Source organism: Gracilinanus agilis, chromosome X, assembly GCF_016433145.1.
Source record: "Gracilinanus agilis isolate LMUSP501 chromosome X, AgileGrace, whole genome shotgun sequence".
Classification (NCBI taxonomy): Eukaryota; Metazoa; Chordata; class Mammalia; order Didelphimorphia; family Didelphidae; genus Gracilinanus; species Gracilinanus agilis.
The window spans coordinates 19,754,898-19,772,543 of NC_058136.1; the positions used below are offsets into that span (position 1 = coordinate 19,754,898).

Consider the following 17,646-nt stretch of genomic DNA (forward strand, 5'->3'; position numbering starts at 1 on the left):
GGGAATCCAAGGTGGACAGATTAAGGTTTGATGTAAGAAGAGGCTCCCTCTGTCCACTGGAACTGTCCCAGAAAGGGCTGTGCTACCTTGAGTGGCAATGGCTCCCCTCCTGAGAGGTCTTTAAGCCAAGGCTAGATGAGCCCTTGTCGGAGATGCCAGAGAGAACACTAAGGCTTCAGGTAGAGGGTGAACCAGATGACCTCTCAGGTCCCTTCTACTTCTGAGAGCCTAGGATTTTCAGTACACACACACACACACACACACACACACACACACACACACACACACACGAGAAAATATATCTAGGGAGTAGCTTTATAGAGAGTGGATAGAACATCGGGTCTGATAGAACACCACGCCTGGAGTTGGGAGGATCTGGGTTCTAATTTGGCCTCAGACACTCCCTAGCTGTGTGACCGTGGATAGGTCACTTAAGTCACTTAACCCCATTTACCTAGCCCTTGCCCTTCTGTCTTAGAGTTGTTACTAAGACAGAAAGTAAGTGCTAAAAAAAGAAATAAAGAAAATATATCTAGGGAGGCATAATTCTTCCAGAAAGAAAAAAAGAGAGGGAAGACTCAGGTGTTACTGAGACATCTGAGAGCTTCCCATGGTCTCTGGGACCATAAAGTAGAAAAACCTCATTTTGCTCCAGGTATTAAAAGGGCAATCTTTGAACCTCCTGACACCTTCCACATGGCTATGGAAACTTGACCCTCTTCTTTGAACCCTCCAGGCACGTTACACTGTCAGTGGCCTGATTTCGCCAAATCCCTTCAACGCCCATCCAGAAAAACGACTTGGACACAGGAGAAGCAATTCCTAGGATGACTGATTTACTTGGAATTCTCTTCAGGCGCAGGCCAGGCTGCCCTTGTGCCTCCCATTTTCTCTAACTTCTGTCTTTTCCTTCCCACTCAGCCTCAATCATTTCCCAGTCACACTTCCTCTATTCTCCCAGGACTTAGATAGTGTCCATCTCTCTCTCTTGTCTATCTATCACAGGGCAGCAAGGTGGCACTGCAGTGGAGAGAGCCCTGGGCCTAGTTCAAATTCAGCCTCAGACACTCACTACCTGTGTGACCCTGAGCAAGTCATTGAGCTTCAGTTTCCCCATCTGTGAAATGGGGTTCATTATAGCACCTACCTCCCAGGGTTATTGTGAGGAGGAAATGGGATAATATATTTTAGTAAAGTGCTCAGCCCAGTGCCTGACAAGTAAGGAATGCTATAGAAATGTTCACCATTATTTTTTAAATTATTATAATTATTATAGTATCTACCTCGTGGGGTTGTTGTAAGGAGGAAATGAGCTAATGAAGATAAAGCACTCAGCAAAGTGCCTGGAACAGAGGAAATGCCATAGAAATGTCAGCTATTAATTTTTATTGTAATTATTATTCTTACTGCATCTACCTCGTGGGGTTGTTGTGAGAATCAAATCAGAAAACCTCTTCCCTGCTGCCTGCCAAGAACACCGATGAGCGGGGGGGGGGGGGGGGGGGCTCTTCTTCTATCTCCAAGATCTCGGATCCACTGAGCTTTCCAGGCTCTCACAATTTCTACCTCTTCTTTGGCTACATTATGAGAGGTAGCATGTTGGAGGCCTGTGGGTCAGTCTGGGAGTCAGAAAGGCCTCAGTTTACCTGCCTCCGAGTAGATCTATGGCCCAGACAATACTCTAAGACTATAAGCTATGGAGGAGTTGCTAATCTCCATTGACAAAGGGAGTTTCCACACCGGGACCTCTCGACATCCATGAAGCCACAGGCTGCAGTAAAAGAAGGGTGAAAAGGGACAGCGGGAAGAGTATTGGTTTTGCTCTCAGATTATGGGAGTTTGAATCCTGGCCCTGCTACTTACTACTGGGGTGGCCTGGGACCTTAGTCCCTTCAGGCCTCAGTTTCCCCATCCATAAGATGAGAGGATTGGGCCAGATAGTCTCCGAGGTGCCTTCTAGGGCTAAATCAATGACTGGGAAGCTCTAGCCTTCCTGGAAACAAGTCAGCGGGAGGGAAGTCTACAAGCGGTAATGAGGTAAAATCCCAGAATGCTGGGCTGGCCAATAGCTGCTAATAAGAGCTAACATCATTTATAGAGCACTTTAAGGTCAGCAAAGCACTTCACAGATATTGTCTCATTTTATTATCATTTGGAGACAGACAGTTTGTAGTCGAGACTTTCAGCAAGGGACAGTGCTTAACCAAACAAGATTTTTATCTTAGCCCTTAAAGGTCCAGGCCCCTCTTTTTACAGACAGAGAAACTGAGGCCATAAGCAAGGAAAGGATTTGTCCCAAATCATCCAGGTCAACAGCCAGGACTGGACTATTTCCACAGACATCTACCTAACAGGGCTTTGGGCCCCAAGTCTCCCTCTCTCTAAAACATCAGGGAAAGAAGTGGTCAATGTAAGAAGGGAGAGGGAAGCATGCATCACATCCCCTTTGACCAAGCCATGTCGGCACACAGAGCTCAGCCGAGAGAGGAGCAGCAGCAGCCGGAAAAAGGTTTTGGCCTCAATTATACAGACTGATTGCAAATCATTGCTCAGCTTTCCACCAGACTCTGCCAATATCTTAATCTCTGATAAAGCTTGGCCAAGGTAAATATTAACACATGCCTGTACAAAGAGTCCACATTTACAAAGGCTAGAGGCCTACAAGCTGAAGAGGGCTCCGTTGGGCTCGTGGATAGTCACCTCACATGGCTGAGGCGCAATTCAAGGCAATGAGCACATGGTAAATGCCACCTGTTTGCAAGATGGGTAATGATACAGGCCTGCCTCATCCTCCAGAAGCTTACATTCTCTGCTATGGAGGATGAGGTCCAAGTACAAATAAAGATAATATAAGGAAAAATACGAGACGTGATAATGAGATCTCAGGCCAGGCAAAGTGCTCGGTGCCCTGTGACGAGGGAGAGATCACTTTTACTGGGAAGTGTGGGGAGGAAAGATCAGGGGATTCTTCACAATGGAGACACTGGGACCTAGGACCATTACAGGCAGAGTGAAGGTACAGAAATGAGAGAGGGCAAGAAAAGTATGGGGGTTGGCGAGCTATATGAGATAGGAAGTGGGGGGGAAAGACAGGGAGGTAGAAGGTAAGATCGTTGAAGGTTTTAAATGCCAGGCTAAGGAGTGTGGCTGTATATTATCCCACAGGTAAATGTGGAGCCACTGAAGTTCCTTGAGCAGGGGAATGACACGGTCAGAGCTGTGCCTTAGGAAGATTCTCTTGGCAGCTGTATGAACAAGGGAGAGTCTGGAAACAGAGGGATCAGTTAGGAAAGTATTCCAGTAGTCCAGGCGAGAACTAATGAGGGCCTGACTTAAGGCAGTGACTCTGAGTAGAGAGGAAGGAAAGAAATGGGAGAGAAGCTGTGAAGGTGGAACTGAAAAGACTGGGCAACTTATTAGGCTGCTGGATGGCGGAAGAGGAAGAGGGAAGAATCCAGGATATCTCCAAGAAACCAGAAGCTGGGAGAGCCACGAGGAAGAGGTGGGAGTGGCTAGTTTCCTGCCAGACATCTTTCTAAGTAACTGCTTTTTACCAGTGCAAAGGTGAAGGAGAAAATTGTGCCAGTGAATGGGACCTGTCTGAGGTCAGCCGCTTGCAGTTCCTCTGGGCAGCCCTCTGCTGGGGTTTCCTACTATCAGATCCCAGCACAGAGGCCCTTCCTGGAGAGCAAAGGTCAGAGTCAATCTGTGTCCTGCCCAATTCACATGCTTACAGGGATTATTGGCGAGAACCACAGAGTAAAATAACCAGGGAGCCCATTTCATTTCTAGAGGGTAAAGCCAGACACACCATGGAAAAAACATCCAGGATGAACATGGCACCTGGCAGAAAGGGAAATCAGATCTTCTCTTCCACAGCCAAATTCTTAGGGAGCGACATCTTGTAGGATTTCTGCAGCCCTGGCCATGTTCTTGGCAACTCAGGCATGGTGGGAATTCTTTGAACGGACACTTGTCCAGCTCCAAGACACCAGCATTGTAATGGCTGCAAGGGTTGGCATTTTGGGGTTTTCTTGGGTAGGAACTTTACAATGGAAATCTTACTTGTCATTGGACTGCAGAGGTCTTAAGTAAGTCCCAAGAAGTGACTGTAGCTCTTTAGCGTAGTCCTGTTCAGTTTCCAGGATGTTCTGTAAAACCTACATTCAGAGAAACAAAGTTGGATGAGTACAAGCATGAGCCTCAGACTCCTGAAACTCCAAAGCTAAAGGGTCCTCAGTGACCATCTAGACCAACTCAGACCCTAACCAGAATCCCCTTTACCCCATTCCTAGCCAAGTGCCCATCCAGCTTGGCCTTGAAGGATTTTCTTGAACATGATGGTAATATGATGGGCTAGAGAGGGTACCAGATCTTGAGTTGGGAAACCTTGGGATTCAAATCCTTCCTTAAGCACCTCCCTTTCTCAACCTCAGTTTCCTCATTTATAAAATGGGCATAATAATGGCACCAGCTGCCTGGGACTATTGTGAAAATCAAATGAAATGATGTGAGTCAAGCACTCTTTGCAAACTTGCTATATTACTGTCAACTCTGCCATGAACTCACTGTATAGCTTTAGGCATATCACGTGCCCTCCCTGGGCCTCAGTTTTCTCCTCTGTAAAATGAGGGGGCTGGTCTAGATTATCCCTAAGGATACTCCTAGTTCTGAAATCCTTTATTTCCTGGTTGGATTACTCCAAATAAAAATGCAATTAATGCGCATCGGCCATGGGTGGGGGGTGTGCGGTGGTGGGGGGGTTGAAGGGGAAAGGAGGAGCATGAATCATATAACCATGTTAAAAATGAATATTAATAAATGTTAAAAAAAATGCAATTAGAGGTGAGGTCCCAGAGCAGCACACATGGAGAACAACAGAGATGAGTGATGATGGCTCTCTCCCAATTAATTAGGCACCAAATCCGAACACCTTCTTTAAGGTGGCTTTGTGTTTGGAATACCTTCTACCTTCCCTCAATTATTTTGGAGGCAGCATGGCACCAGATTTGGAGTCAAGGGGTCTGTGTTTGAATCCTAGTTCTGCCACTCATGAGCTGTGTGAACCTGGGCAAGTTATTTCATCTCTTGGTGCCTCAGTTCCCTCATGGGTAAAGTGAGAGAGCTGGAATTGATGTGTCTGAAGTCTCTCCCAGCTCTAAAATCAAGGCTCTCTTTGACTTTCCATTGTTTCGGCCAAAGACCTTCTTTCTCAGCGACCATGGCATTTGATAATGAAAGGACATGAGGAAACATGGGCCTTGATGGGGACAGGACTGCCTACTCTGTGGTGAGGTGGAAGGCAGGGCACTTGGCAGGGCTGCGGGCTCGGAGCAATCCAATTTGGTTTCCACAATATCTCTTCTAGACTACTCAAAGTAGACTAGGCTTCTAGGCTTCTAGGCTTCTAGGCCTCTAGGCCCTGTTCTCTGCTTCCCTGGTGCTGTCATTTCAACAATGACATCCTTTTCCCTGAAATAACTACTACATACATGCTGGGCAGGCCAAGACATAAAGCAAAGTCTGTGGGTAATGTGGCCATTAGCACGCTGGTAAGAAAAAATTCCAAACTCTCTTGGAAAAGGAAACTCTAAGGCTGCAGGTCCAACTCTCTCACTTTATGGACAGAAAACCAGAAGTCCACAGAGGGAAGTGACTTGGTCAGGGTCATCCAGCTAGTAAGTGGCAGTGCCAGCATTCGAACATTGGCCTCCTGTGTCTTAGTTGTGTTCTTTCTTCTATAGCAATGGTTCTCAAAGGGTAGTCTGGAGATCCCTGGGAGTCCCCAAGACCCTTTCAGTGGGTCAGTAAACTCAAAACTATTTTCATAACAATATTGAGATGTTTTCATTTCTAGTAGTGAATATTGGTTGCTATAACTTACTTAAACAAAAGCTCTCCGTGTGGGGGTCGAGACCCAAAAGTTTTTGAACCACCACCTGTACCAGGCCTGCCGCTATCTGGAAAGTGAGTTTGTTTTTACAGTTGAGTTCCCCAAATGGAAAGAGGCAATGAGTAAATCTAAAGGGATATCAATTTAGACCAGAGCAGGTGGTGGAAGGTATTCATGCTCTGTATGGCTAATGACAAGCACAAATGGCCAGAGTGATTCATGACCATGTGATGACGGGACGCTGGCCAGAAGGATACATATAGAACAATCATCTCATGATCAATGTATTTAGCAGCTTATCCTCTACTAAGCATACAAAAAGAACATGATATTGGGCCCGCAGGAATATTCCTGGCCATACTTAGCCATACAAAAGGCCATATTTAATCTTGAAATCTGTAAAAGTGCTTTCTAACCTATTAAACATTATCCATGTATGTAATTTACATGATCCCAACAAATACCCTCAGAAATTAGCAACATAGGGGTTGTTATTTAACAGATGGGTAAACTGAGGACAAGAGAGGGAACATAGTCAAGATCATACTAGTCAAGTGGATAGAGAGGGCAGGCCTAGAGACAGGAGATCTTGGGTTCAATCTGACCACGGATGCTTTTTAGCTGTGTGACCCTGGACAAATCACTTAACCCCCATGGCCTAGCCCTTACTGGTCTTCTGTCTTAGAAATGACACTTAGTATTGATTCTAAGTTGGAAAGTAAGGGTTAAAAAAACTCATACTAGTCAGTAGCAGGTCCAAAATCAGGTCTTCTCACACCTGTCCTCCTAACATTCTTTCCACTGTAACCTAGGCCTATGGAAAGGACACTTAATTTGGAATCAGGGGCCCAAATCTGAACCGTGGCTCTACCACTTGCAACTTGTGTAACTGAAGTCTTTTTCCCTCTCTGGGCCTCAGTTACTTCGTATGTAAAATGAAGAGGTTGGACGAGCTGATCTCTAAGGTTCCTTTCAGTTCTAAATCATAAGATCCGAGATCTAGAATGAGAAGGGACCACACTGACCATCTAGTTCAAACCCTTCATTTTACATAAGGGGCCCAAGGGGTAAGTGACTTACCTATGTCTACATAAGCAATAAGCATCAGAGACAGGATTTGAACCCAATTCCTCTGCCTCCTGAGCCAGTGCATTTTCTACTGTATCAAGCTATTCTATCACCAGTTAATATTGAATTTTTGTGAAATGATTTTCCTTCAGGGATACACCTAGATTCCAGGGGGGAAGATGCCAGTCATATTCCAAAGAACTACTTGGTCCAGTGCAAGTCAAACTAGGAATATGAACTCCTAGAGTTTATGTGCACAATAGCTATGCTTCAAATTTTTTAAAGACAAATAACATTGGACTCTTTAAAAATGAAACAGCTGGTGTTTTAAGAGATTAATCCATTCATAAACAAAAGCTGAAAATCATGACATCAGAAAAGAAATTAATTGATCTCAGAAAGACCAATAAAAGGCAAAGACATACTGAGGGACTCTGAGTTAGTTGCCACATCTAGAAGATACATTAATGTTAATGAAATGCTTTGAGAAAGCCAAATCAGTGTTGCCCAGCAGCACCATGACATGTGGCCATCCGTCTGTCTACATCATTGCAGCCCTCCAGGTCCTAGGCTCTTTGCCCAAACAACCCCCAGCTCCCACATCTTGGATGGGTGGCCATCTAGCCATGTGGAAGCTGATGTCAGTGTCTGTGCCCTCTGGCACTCAGATGGTGAAGAGACATGGCTGAGGGAGAAAGGCACAGAGGAAGTAGGTAAGAGTGAACAGGGGATATGAGCAAGAGAATTGACAGATCAATGTATGAGACAGTCTAGAAGCCAGAGCAAAGTGAGTAGAGTGAAGAGGGAGAGGGAGAGAAAGAGTGGGTAAGTAGAAAAAGAAAAAGTTGGGGCAATAAATTGGTTCAGAGAAGACGGCAGGCAGAAAGACAATTGCAAGGCTACTAATTATGCTTTCTGTACAAAATACAGCTATAGCACAACTTTCCTCTGCCCTCAACCTCCCCCCACTTCCCATCTTCGTAGTCATATTTGGGTGTAGAAGATCCAGAGCCTATAGAGAAAGTGCCCAACCAGTCAGCAAAAAAGAGAAGAGGAGGCAAGCCCCTTCTGACATTTACTACTAGAGAGGCAGAAGAGGGAGGACTGCCACTTCCCCAAAAGAAAGTTCAGTGCCAGTGTTTCATGGCCCTTGCCTGGTTTATAATGAAATAAAGGAACACAGAACAAAATAGCTCAAAGGCAGATAGCATCTGCTGTCCATTTGACTCAATTCAATCAGTGTATGCTAAGCATCTTTTATGGCCTAAGCACTATTAGAAGTGGCTGGAGATCCAAAGATGGAGAAAAAAATTCCTGCCGTCAAAGAGCTTATATTCTATTGGATTATTATTTTTTCTTTTTTAGTCTCTACTGGTGATTTCATTGGGGTAGGGAACTCTAAGAGTAGAAATACCCTCTACCAAAGCAGACTAGCAACTATGATTTGACATCTTTAGAAAGCTGCCTGAGGCACCAAGAGGTTAAATAACTTTGCCAAGCTCACATAGCCAGTATGTGTCAGAGGCACAACTTGAACTCATGTCCGGCCTGTTCTATATCCCCTCACCATACTGTCTTGCCTTTTGGGGCTTACAACATATAAGGAGATAAGTAAACAGAATACAATCTGAAAAGAATGCATTAAGGCCATGATGGCAAACCTATGGCACAGGTGCCAAAGGTGGCACACAGAGCTCTCTCTGTGGGCATGCATGCCACCCTCAGACTTCATTACTAGAGAGCCAGAGGGACTCGGGGTGGAGCTGTTCCCTTCCCCCTCTCCATGCACCTGAGGACATTCCTCACTTTAACCAAAACTCTGCCCGGCAGCCCATTGGGAGTGCTTCCTCCCTCCCCTGTCTAGGGTAAAGGCGAGTGGTGGTGGGGTGAGGTCAGGGGGACATGGCACTCAGTCTCTGGGAGAGATGGGCATGACACTCAGTCTGCGGGGAGGAGGGGATGGGGGGTCCAGCACTCCATCTCTAAAAGGTTTGCCACCACTGCTATAAGGGAATAAAACATATACAAAGATAACAATAAGGAAGAGGGTGGGGGAGGGGAGGAGGGAACAGCTAAGCAGAGCCTTAGAAGAACCTAGGGATTCTGAGAAGAAGCTATGTGGAGGGAGAGAATCAATAGGAGCAATAATCCCAAGAGAAGCACAGCTGATTACAATTTAAAAATCCATCATCCATTAGAAGTATTCTAGAGGAGCAGCTGGGAAGCTCAGTGGGTTGGTGGTCAGGCCTAGAGGCGGGAGGTCCTAGGTTCAAATCTGGCCTCAGACACTTCCCAGCTGTGTGACCCTGGGCAAGTCACTTGACCCCCATTGCCCACCCTTACCACTCTTCCACCTAGGAGCCAATACACAGAAGTTAAGGGTTTTAAAAAAAAAGAAATATTCTAGAGAGGGAGGAGAAAAGCAGAGCCAATACTCTCTTGTCTGGGACTTTCAGGTTCCTCCAACTCTAATTGTGATCTCTCCATCTGGCATAATCTGTTGAAAATGCCTGAGTAACTGAGATCCAGAAAGAATAAAAACAGCCTAATGTTCATCCATCACTTCTGAGTTCTTGGCAAACAGCAAAATGCCCCAAAGCTGGGAAGCAAGAGGGACTTCGGAACAAAGGGGAGGGAGCAGAAGTGCCCAACAAACTGGCTGGTGTCCTTGGAGTAATCATGATTTGGTTACATTGCACAATTTGGCAGATCTTGTCATTCTGAAAGATACCCTTCTGCCTCACTTCCACCTCTTGGAACTGCAAGTGTCCCTCAAATGTCATCTCAGGTGCCACCTACAACAGGAGACCTGCCTGACCCCTAACCCTGGTTCTTAGCACACTCTCTCTCTTGAAATTACTTCTGCTAACTCTCCCCCAGTAAAATATAAGCTCCCTGAGAACAACAGGGCCTGTTTTGCTTTGGTCTCTGAAATCCCAGTACCAAGCAGAGTAGGGCCCCTTTGTCCTTAATTTCGCTTTCCATGGTTTCAGTTATCCTCAGTTTCAGTTACTTGTGGTCAACCCTAACCAATGAAGGTTCTCCTGCTAAGCACTGGAAGTACACACCTGTGGCAATAGTCTACCCTGCAGTGGGGGGGCAGTTTCTTCTGCTTCCACTTTTGCTTTTTTAGAAGTTGTTGTTGGGTGATAGAGGGGTGGGACTGATGTGTAGGAACAAGGAGAGAGACCACATCTACATGAGGCCAGCAGATGTTTGCTTATATCAGTGATTTAAGCCATCCACAGTAGATCTTGGAACATACTCCCTGCAAACAAAGGGGTCTTGTTGTATGTCATTTGGTACACAGTAAGTGCTCAATCAGTGCTTGCTGAATTGAGGTGAATCTCAATCCTCATGCCTGGAAATCACAGCCCTTGTTTTTGTCATGCCACATTCAAATCAAGTCCAGAGAACTGGAGAGTTTGGGCAGTAAGCCTAAGAAGCCTCAGTTCTCTCTCATACCCACTCTGAGGGGCTCCCAGACCACTGTAGGCCCAGTATCCCAGTTCTCACTATTTTCATTATAGTAATTCTTTACCTTATTTGGTACTAGCCACTTAAAACAGAGGCTTCTCGGGGAACTTTGGGAAGTAACCAAAAAAAGGGCCAGAAGAGCTAAGTAGGCACTATCCAAAGGTGGTCTATACAACTAAATGGTCATAAGCAAGATGCAGGGTTATGCATGTACAAGATGGCAGCACTGGACTGGAGAATAACTAAGAAGACCTCAGAAGGGACAGGAAAGGAGAGACCCTCTTATAAAAGTGTCTTCTCTCCAAAGCAGCCACCAGATGAGTCTTTTGATCCTTCAAGACATACTAGATCTAACCTGAAGGAAAACCCAGCCTTCTATGTTCTACAGGAAGCAAAAAAGCCACCAGTCAGTCCCTACTTCCAATCATCATTCTGTGGCCTTATTGGAAGATATACCAATGACATATAATTGTGTAAGCGGATGTCAAGAAAAAGATTCTGGGGTCTTGGGCCCCAACTAGAATCAGTTGCAGTTCTAGCCTGAATAGTCCTACCTCCCTGCTTTAGTGTACTTCATTCCCCTTGCCAAAAAGACCTTTTTTCATCTTAAACCCATTTAAATCCTACATCCTCCAGATTATGGGCAGTTAGGCGGTACTGCAGTGGATAGAGCACTAGGTCTGGAGCCAGAAAGACTTAAATTCAAATCCAGCCTCAGAAACATACTAGTTGTATGACCCTGGTCAACTCACTTAATCTCTATATGCTTCAGTTTCCTCAACTGAAGAAAATAAAATAAGGATAAAAAGAGCTCCTATTTTCCAGGGTTGTTGTAAGGATTAAATGAGATATTTGTAAAATGCTTAGCACAGTGCCTTGCACGTAGTATGTGCAATATCAATGTTAACCACTATTGATTATTATTATTCAATTGTAATCTTAGTTTCCTTCCTTCTTTCTTTCCTATCCTTCAAGATTCAGCTCAACTCAGCCTCCTCCATAAAAAGTACCCTAAGCCTAAGTGATCATAGGCTCATAATATACTGAGCTAGAAGGACCTTAGAAGTTATTTTTTTAATTTATTTATTGATTTAGAATATTTTTCCATGGTTACATGATTCATGATTTCCTCCCCCTCCCTTTCCCTTCCCTCTCCTGGAGCTGACAAGCAGTTTCACTGAGTTATCCATGTATCATTGTTCAAAACCTATTTCCATGTTATTCATATTTGCTATAGAGTGATCTTTTAACATCAAACCCCCAAACATATCCCCATCGAATTATATGATCGATCATCTGTTTTAATTCTGTGTTTCTACTCCCACAGTTCTTTCTCTGGATGTGGATAGTGTTCTTTCTCATAAGTTTCTCTGGATTGTCGAGAAGTTCATTACATTCGATTGTGCCACAGTGTATCCATCTCTGTGTACAATGTTCTTAGGAGTTATTTTGAAAATCAAGCCATTCCCCAATTGCTAGATGGGCAAGGGACATGAATAGGCAATTTTCGGGTAAAGAAATCAAAAGTATCAATAAGCACATGAGAAAGTGTTCCAAATCTCTAATAATTAGAGAAATGCAAATCAAAACAACTCTGAGGTATCACCTCACACCTAGCAGATTGGCTAAAATGAAAGAAGGGGAGAGTAATGAATGCTGGAGGGGATGTGGCAAAACTGGGACATTAATGCATTGCTGGTGGAGTTGTGAATTGATCCAACCATTTTGGAGAGTGTGATATTGGAAATTTGGGGATCCTTGAACGGATCTTGAGGTCTCTGATCTAAACTTCCTGTGGACGTTTAGGACTCTTTCAAAACTACATTTCCCATGATTCCTCTTGGGTAATGAGGTGGACAGGAAGTGTGATTACATAGACAGAAGTATAAAGATTCAGGACTTGATTGGTTCGCTCTTTTTCCTTTGAAGCAGCCAGGGGGAAAGCATGAGGTAATGGCGCAGCAATTTGAATGAGTTCTTATCAGGCACATGGGCAACTATCAAAATGGCTTTAAATAAAACCCTAATATTTTAAAATATATCCTTCTATATTAATTTTATTTGTAACAAGGGCAATGTGGAATTATGCCCAAAGGACTTTAAAAGACTGCCTGCCTTTTGATCCAGCCATATCACTGCTGGGTTTATACCCCAAAGAGATAATAAGGAAAAAGACTTGTACAAAAATATTTACAGCCACGCTCTTTGTGGTGGCAAAATATTGGAAAATTAGAGGATGCCCTTCAATTGGGGAATGGCTGAACAAATTGTGGTATCTGTTGGTGATGGAATACTATTGTGCTCAAAGGAATAATGAACTGGAGGAATTCCATGTGAACTGGAATGACCTCCAGGAAGTGATGCAGAGTGAAAGGAACAGAACCAGGAGAACATTGTACACAGAGATGGATACACAATGGACTTCTCTACTAACAGCAATGCAATGATCCAGGATAATTCTGAGGGACTTATGAGAAAGAACACTGTCCACATCCAGAGAAAGAACTGTTGGAGCAGAAACACAGAAGAAAAACAACTGCTTGACCACATGGGTTGGTGGGGATACGATTGGGGATGTAGACTCTAAACAATCACCCTAGTGCAAATATTAATAATATGGAAATAGGTCTTGATCAATGACACATGTAAAACCCAGTGGAATTGCTCCTTGACTACCAGAGGGGGGTGGGAGAAGGGGAGGGAAAAAAACATAAATCATGTAGCCATGGAAAAGTCTCTTAATTTATCAATTAAATTTCATTTTTAAAAAAGAAGTTATTTTGTCTGGCCCCATCATTTTGCACGAAGATCCTGAGACTCGGAGCGGAGTTGCCCATGGTCACACAACGAATGAATGGCAAAGCCTGGATTTGAACCTCCCTCTTCTGAACTCCTGGAACACTCAATGAACATAATGGTCATCTGGCATCTGCCCTACAGTTCTCTCTCATCCTGCTTCCCCCAGTGGGAGGTCTTTGCCCTCGAACAGCTTGCACAATCTTCTCCTTTTTGATGTCCCCAGGGCTGAGCCTGGTGCCCAACACACACTAGGAGAGCAATAAATGTTTGTTGACAACAGTGCCTTCTGGCAAGGAAATTAGCATTAGCTCTGCTAACCCTGAAGTGCTAAATGCTCCCCTTCTATCAGTCACCTGGAGAGCAAGGCCAGGTGGAGTAGCTCTAATGAAACAAGGCCCAGAGAGAAAGGCTGATGCATTACCCGAGTGGGGCTAAATATAACTTGAATGCACGTTCAGTGCTAAGTCTGCTGTTTTCTCTCTAGCAGCTTAAATGGTGCCTCCTCTAATTGAACCTGGCAACTAAGACGTATGGGCACACTTTCCTTGTTTCCAGTCTTCCTGGCACAGAATGTCAAAGAACAGCGGGTAAAGAAAAGTCCAAGCATAGAGGAAGGTGATTGGAAGCGTGAGGGAAGAGAAAAAGAAAACATTCTTGGGGCGACAGGGGAACGATGTCACAGGAAACAGTCAGGGGTTCCCATGTAGCGAGGGGAGTAAGCTAAGGTCAGCAGCTACCAATATGGAAGAATCCTTCTGTGTTGCCCCAGGTCCCAGAAGGATGCTGGGCTCTCGTTCCCACGCTCTAGATTCCAATCAATTAACCAGGGGTGGCCAAACCACAGCCTGGGAGTCATACCATCTGGCCATGTCTGTGAGGAGATAAAATCACAATCCATTTAAAGTCAGTTGGAGACACGGTGTTCAGAGCCAATTTTGCCATGCACTGGCTTCTGGGAGGACGGGGCAATCTTGCTTTTCTGTCTCAGGCCTCCAGAAGTGATCATGGGAGAGAACCACACTCATTAGAGTGTCCAAACTTTGACATGGAGCCAGAGCCATGTCAATGTACTCATGGGAAGTGGGCTAGCAGGAGTCTTCCCTCTCTTCCTCCTCAGAAGAAAGGAAGGGAAGATGTTCTGGTCACATGAGGAGGAATTCCTGTGCCCCTGTAAGTTTCCTTTCATCCCCTCCCAGGAGAACAAAACCTAACAATGGTGGGAATGCATTTCCTGAGCTGAGGGAGACAGGAAGCAGGCTGACTTCATTAAAGTGACTAAGAATAAGAGGGGTCAAACTGAAGAATGGGTGGGAGATGGATGGGATGGGAGATGTGGAGGCAGCATGGTGCAGTGGAAAGAATATTCAATTTGGAGGTAGAGGACATGGGCTCAAATAACTATTCTTCCATTTACTTTGTGTGAACTTAGGAAAAGTCACTTTACTTGTTCCTGGCCTCACTTTCCTCCATCTCTAAAAGGATGGGGCTGGATTAGATGGCCTCTGAGGTTCCTTCCAGATCTATCTAGATCCAGTGATGAGATCATTGGTAAAGATCCTTTAAGGCCTGATTCGAATTTAATTGGGGGATAGAAGGAGGGGGTGGTAGAAGAAAGGAAGACTGGATACTGGAGAGAGTAATCCCAGTGATTCCTAAAATAAAGGCCTGCTGTATGTGCAGCTGAGAACAGGCTGCTGGTGGGATGATTACATTCCAAGATGCCTTTTTTGATTCTTCAGAACTAGAAAAGATCGTTCTCCTCAGTCTCTTGCTTCAACTGCCATGCATGTGTGTTCATCTTTCTGTTCCCCTCACTTGCCACAGAAGGATCACTTGAAAGAACTAGAGACATTTGGGCCTGGAGAAGAGAAGATTCAGGGATCCATGAGAGCTCTCTTCAAGTATCTGAAAGGTTGGCATGTGAAAGAAGGGGGCAACTAATTTCATTTGTCCCCAAGGGGCATAAATAGGAGGAATGAGTAGGAACTCTGAAGAGAGGCCCATTGAGTCTTGGTCACCCAATAAGAGCAACTCCCGAGAATGGATGCAGGTATGCTCCCCTGCCCATTCCTAAGCTGGATGACCACTTGTGGGAAGAATTGTTTCAGTATGGTCTAGACTAGGCAGATGGCCATGGAGGGCCCAGCCAACCCTGAGAGGCAGAGATTCTGCCATTTTTTTTCCTTTATAAATAATCCGAACACTCTCAATGACCCGCTCTCAAAGGAGGGACAGTTTGAAAGTATCAACAGAATAGAGACAAGGGAATACACAAATACACACACACACACACACACACACAATACATTACTGCCCAAAATATATATCTTCTCAGGCACAGGACCATGGGATCTTCAATTAGTGTTAGAAAAGATTATGGAAGCCATTGAGCCCAACCCCCTCATTTCAAAAACGAGGAAAATGAGGCACAGCAAAGTTAAGCCCCTTGTCCAAGGTGCCCAGAGAGTGTCTGAGCTCCAATCTCTCTCCAGCTTGTGAGGGTACATAAGCAAATGATTTCATTACTTACAAAAAGGAAGAAATCTGAGAGGCCAGCTCTGACTTGCCTATATGACCCTGGGCAAGTCATTTAACTTCTTGGTGCTCAGGACTAGAAGTTATAGAGAGGGTACCAACTTGCATTAAGAAAGAGTATCATCTTCCACCAAAGAAATACCAGGTCTAAATCACAAAGAGAAAAACAATGCTAACAACAATATAACTTCACCACCCTTTCATGGGGAAGATAATATATTATTATCTTCATTTTATAGATGAGAAGACTAAGGTTCACAGATAGAGGCACAAATATACAGTTAATTAAGTAGCAGATAAGAGGATGTGAACTCAGGTTCTCCAACTCCAAAGCCTGCCTGCACTCGTCCTACTCCAATGAGTAGTGACAATTGGAGAATGGTCCCTTAAGAAATTTCACTCAAGGCTCCAAAGACACTGGTGTAAGCCAGAAGGCAAATGTGTACCGTTTCTAAGTCTCTTCATCCTGAGATTTTGTGATGACTATCCTGCTTTAGAAAGCCTGATGATATTCTGAGTGGAAAGAACTTAGAAAGAATCCCATCCATTTCTGGCCTTCCACAGCCCACCCTAGCACTGAGAGAGAAATGAAAACAAAATGGCGGCATAAGCAACCTGATCAGTACAAATTGGCAGAATCAAAGACAGAGAGAAAACCAGAGGAAAGAAAGCTCAGGATCTGGAGGGCGCCCAAGAGTAAATGCCATTTCACTCATCAGATGGCTGGGTCTTGCCATTAAAAGGTGGTTAAGCTGACTATGTTACCTGGAAGTTAAAGGAAGAAATAGAAATTTCATAGAGAGAGAGAGATTGAAAGGCCCTGCTGTTATCTCCTATGCTCTCCAGAAATGCTAGATTTTCTTTTTTACGTTTTTTTTTCTATTTATTTATTTTTAACATTTTTTTTTACATTCTGAGTTCCAAATTCTTTCCTCCTCTTATGAGTCCCTCCCCACCCATTGAGAAGGCACAAAATCTGATATAGACAGGATATAGATATAGACAAAATATGATACGATATGAAGTCACTTAAAGCATTTCCATATTTAGCCATGTTGCAGAAAAAAGCAATAACAATAAAGAGACAAAATGATACTTCGCTTTACATTCAGAATTCATTAATTCTCTCTCTCTGAAGGTAGATAGTATTTTTTATCAGTGGTCCTCTGGAATCATCTTGGATCATTGTAATCGATTAAAGTGAAATGCTACATTTTCTGAATTCTGATTAAGAACCATATGCTCTGGGGGAACAGGCAAGATGGAGGTTTAGTAGCAGTGAAAACTGAAACTGCTCTGACAATTCTTCCAAACCATTCTTTAAAAAGCACTTTTCGACAAAAGTCAAAAACCAACAGTAAGACAGAGTGAAGGGGCTCTTCCGTTGAACACAAATTGAAAGGTAGGCAGAGAGAGTTGGTTTTCAAGGGATATGGGGAACTGGAAGCAAAACTGCACACAGAGGAGTGCTGGCCAACCATTCCTCTTCACTACTACACCAGGTTCTGAGAATGGACATAGGCTAATCTTGGGATCCTAGGATGCAGGTTACACCAACAAAAGAGCACCTCAGACCCACCCCATGAAGGCCCAGACCTTGGCACCTGCCCATAGTAAGGCCCAAAAGTCCACAGCACTGGGCCCTTTCAAGCCTGCACTGCTGTGGTAAAGACCTAGCCCCAGAGCAAAATAGCTCACAGCGTCAAACCCTGCAAGCCAGCAGCAGAGGAGACAAATACAGCAAACAGCTTTCAGAATTCCTAGTTCGCAGGCAAAAAAGACTGGGAAAATGATCAAATAGCAAAAGAAACATTTAACCCTCAAAAATTTCTATGGGGACAAAGAGCAAAGTACAGAACCCAAAAGGGATGAGG

The 17,646-nt window shown here is 44.3% G+C and overlaps 2 protein-coding genes across 2 annotated transcripts in view; one reads left to right on the top strand and one right to left on the bottom strand.

Moving 5' to 3' along the window:
- The window catches only part of LOC123253517 (transmembrane 9 superfamily member 2-like), a gene marked incomplete at its 5' end in the record, with an annotated part of 941,355 nt that overhangs the window by 681,465 nt on the left and 242,244 nt on the right, over positions 1–17,646 (top strand). The window lies entirely within an intron of this gene.
- The window catches only part of ARHGEF6 (Rac/Cdc42 guanine nucleotide exchange factor 6), a 119,245-nt gene that overhangs the window by 46,830 nt on the left and 54,769 nt on the right, over positions 1–17,646 (bottom strand). The window contains exon 7 of the mRNA XM_044682631.1: positions 4,066–4,160. Within this exon, the coding sequence (XP_044538566.1) occupies positions 4,066–4,160 (95 nt within the window). The remainder of the gene's footprint in view (positions 1–4,065; positions 4,161–17,646) is intronic.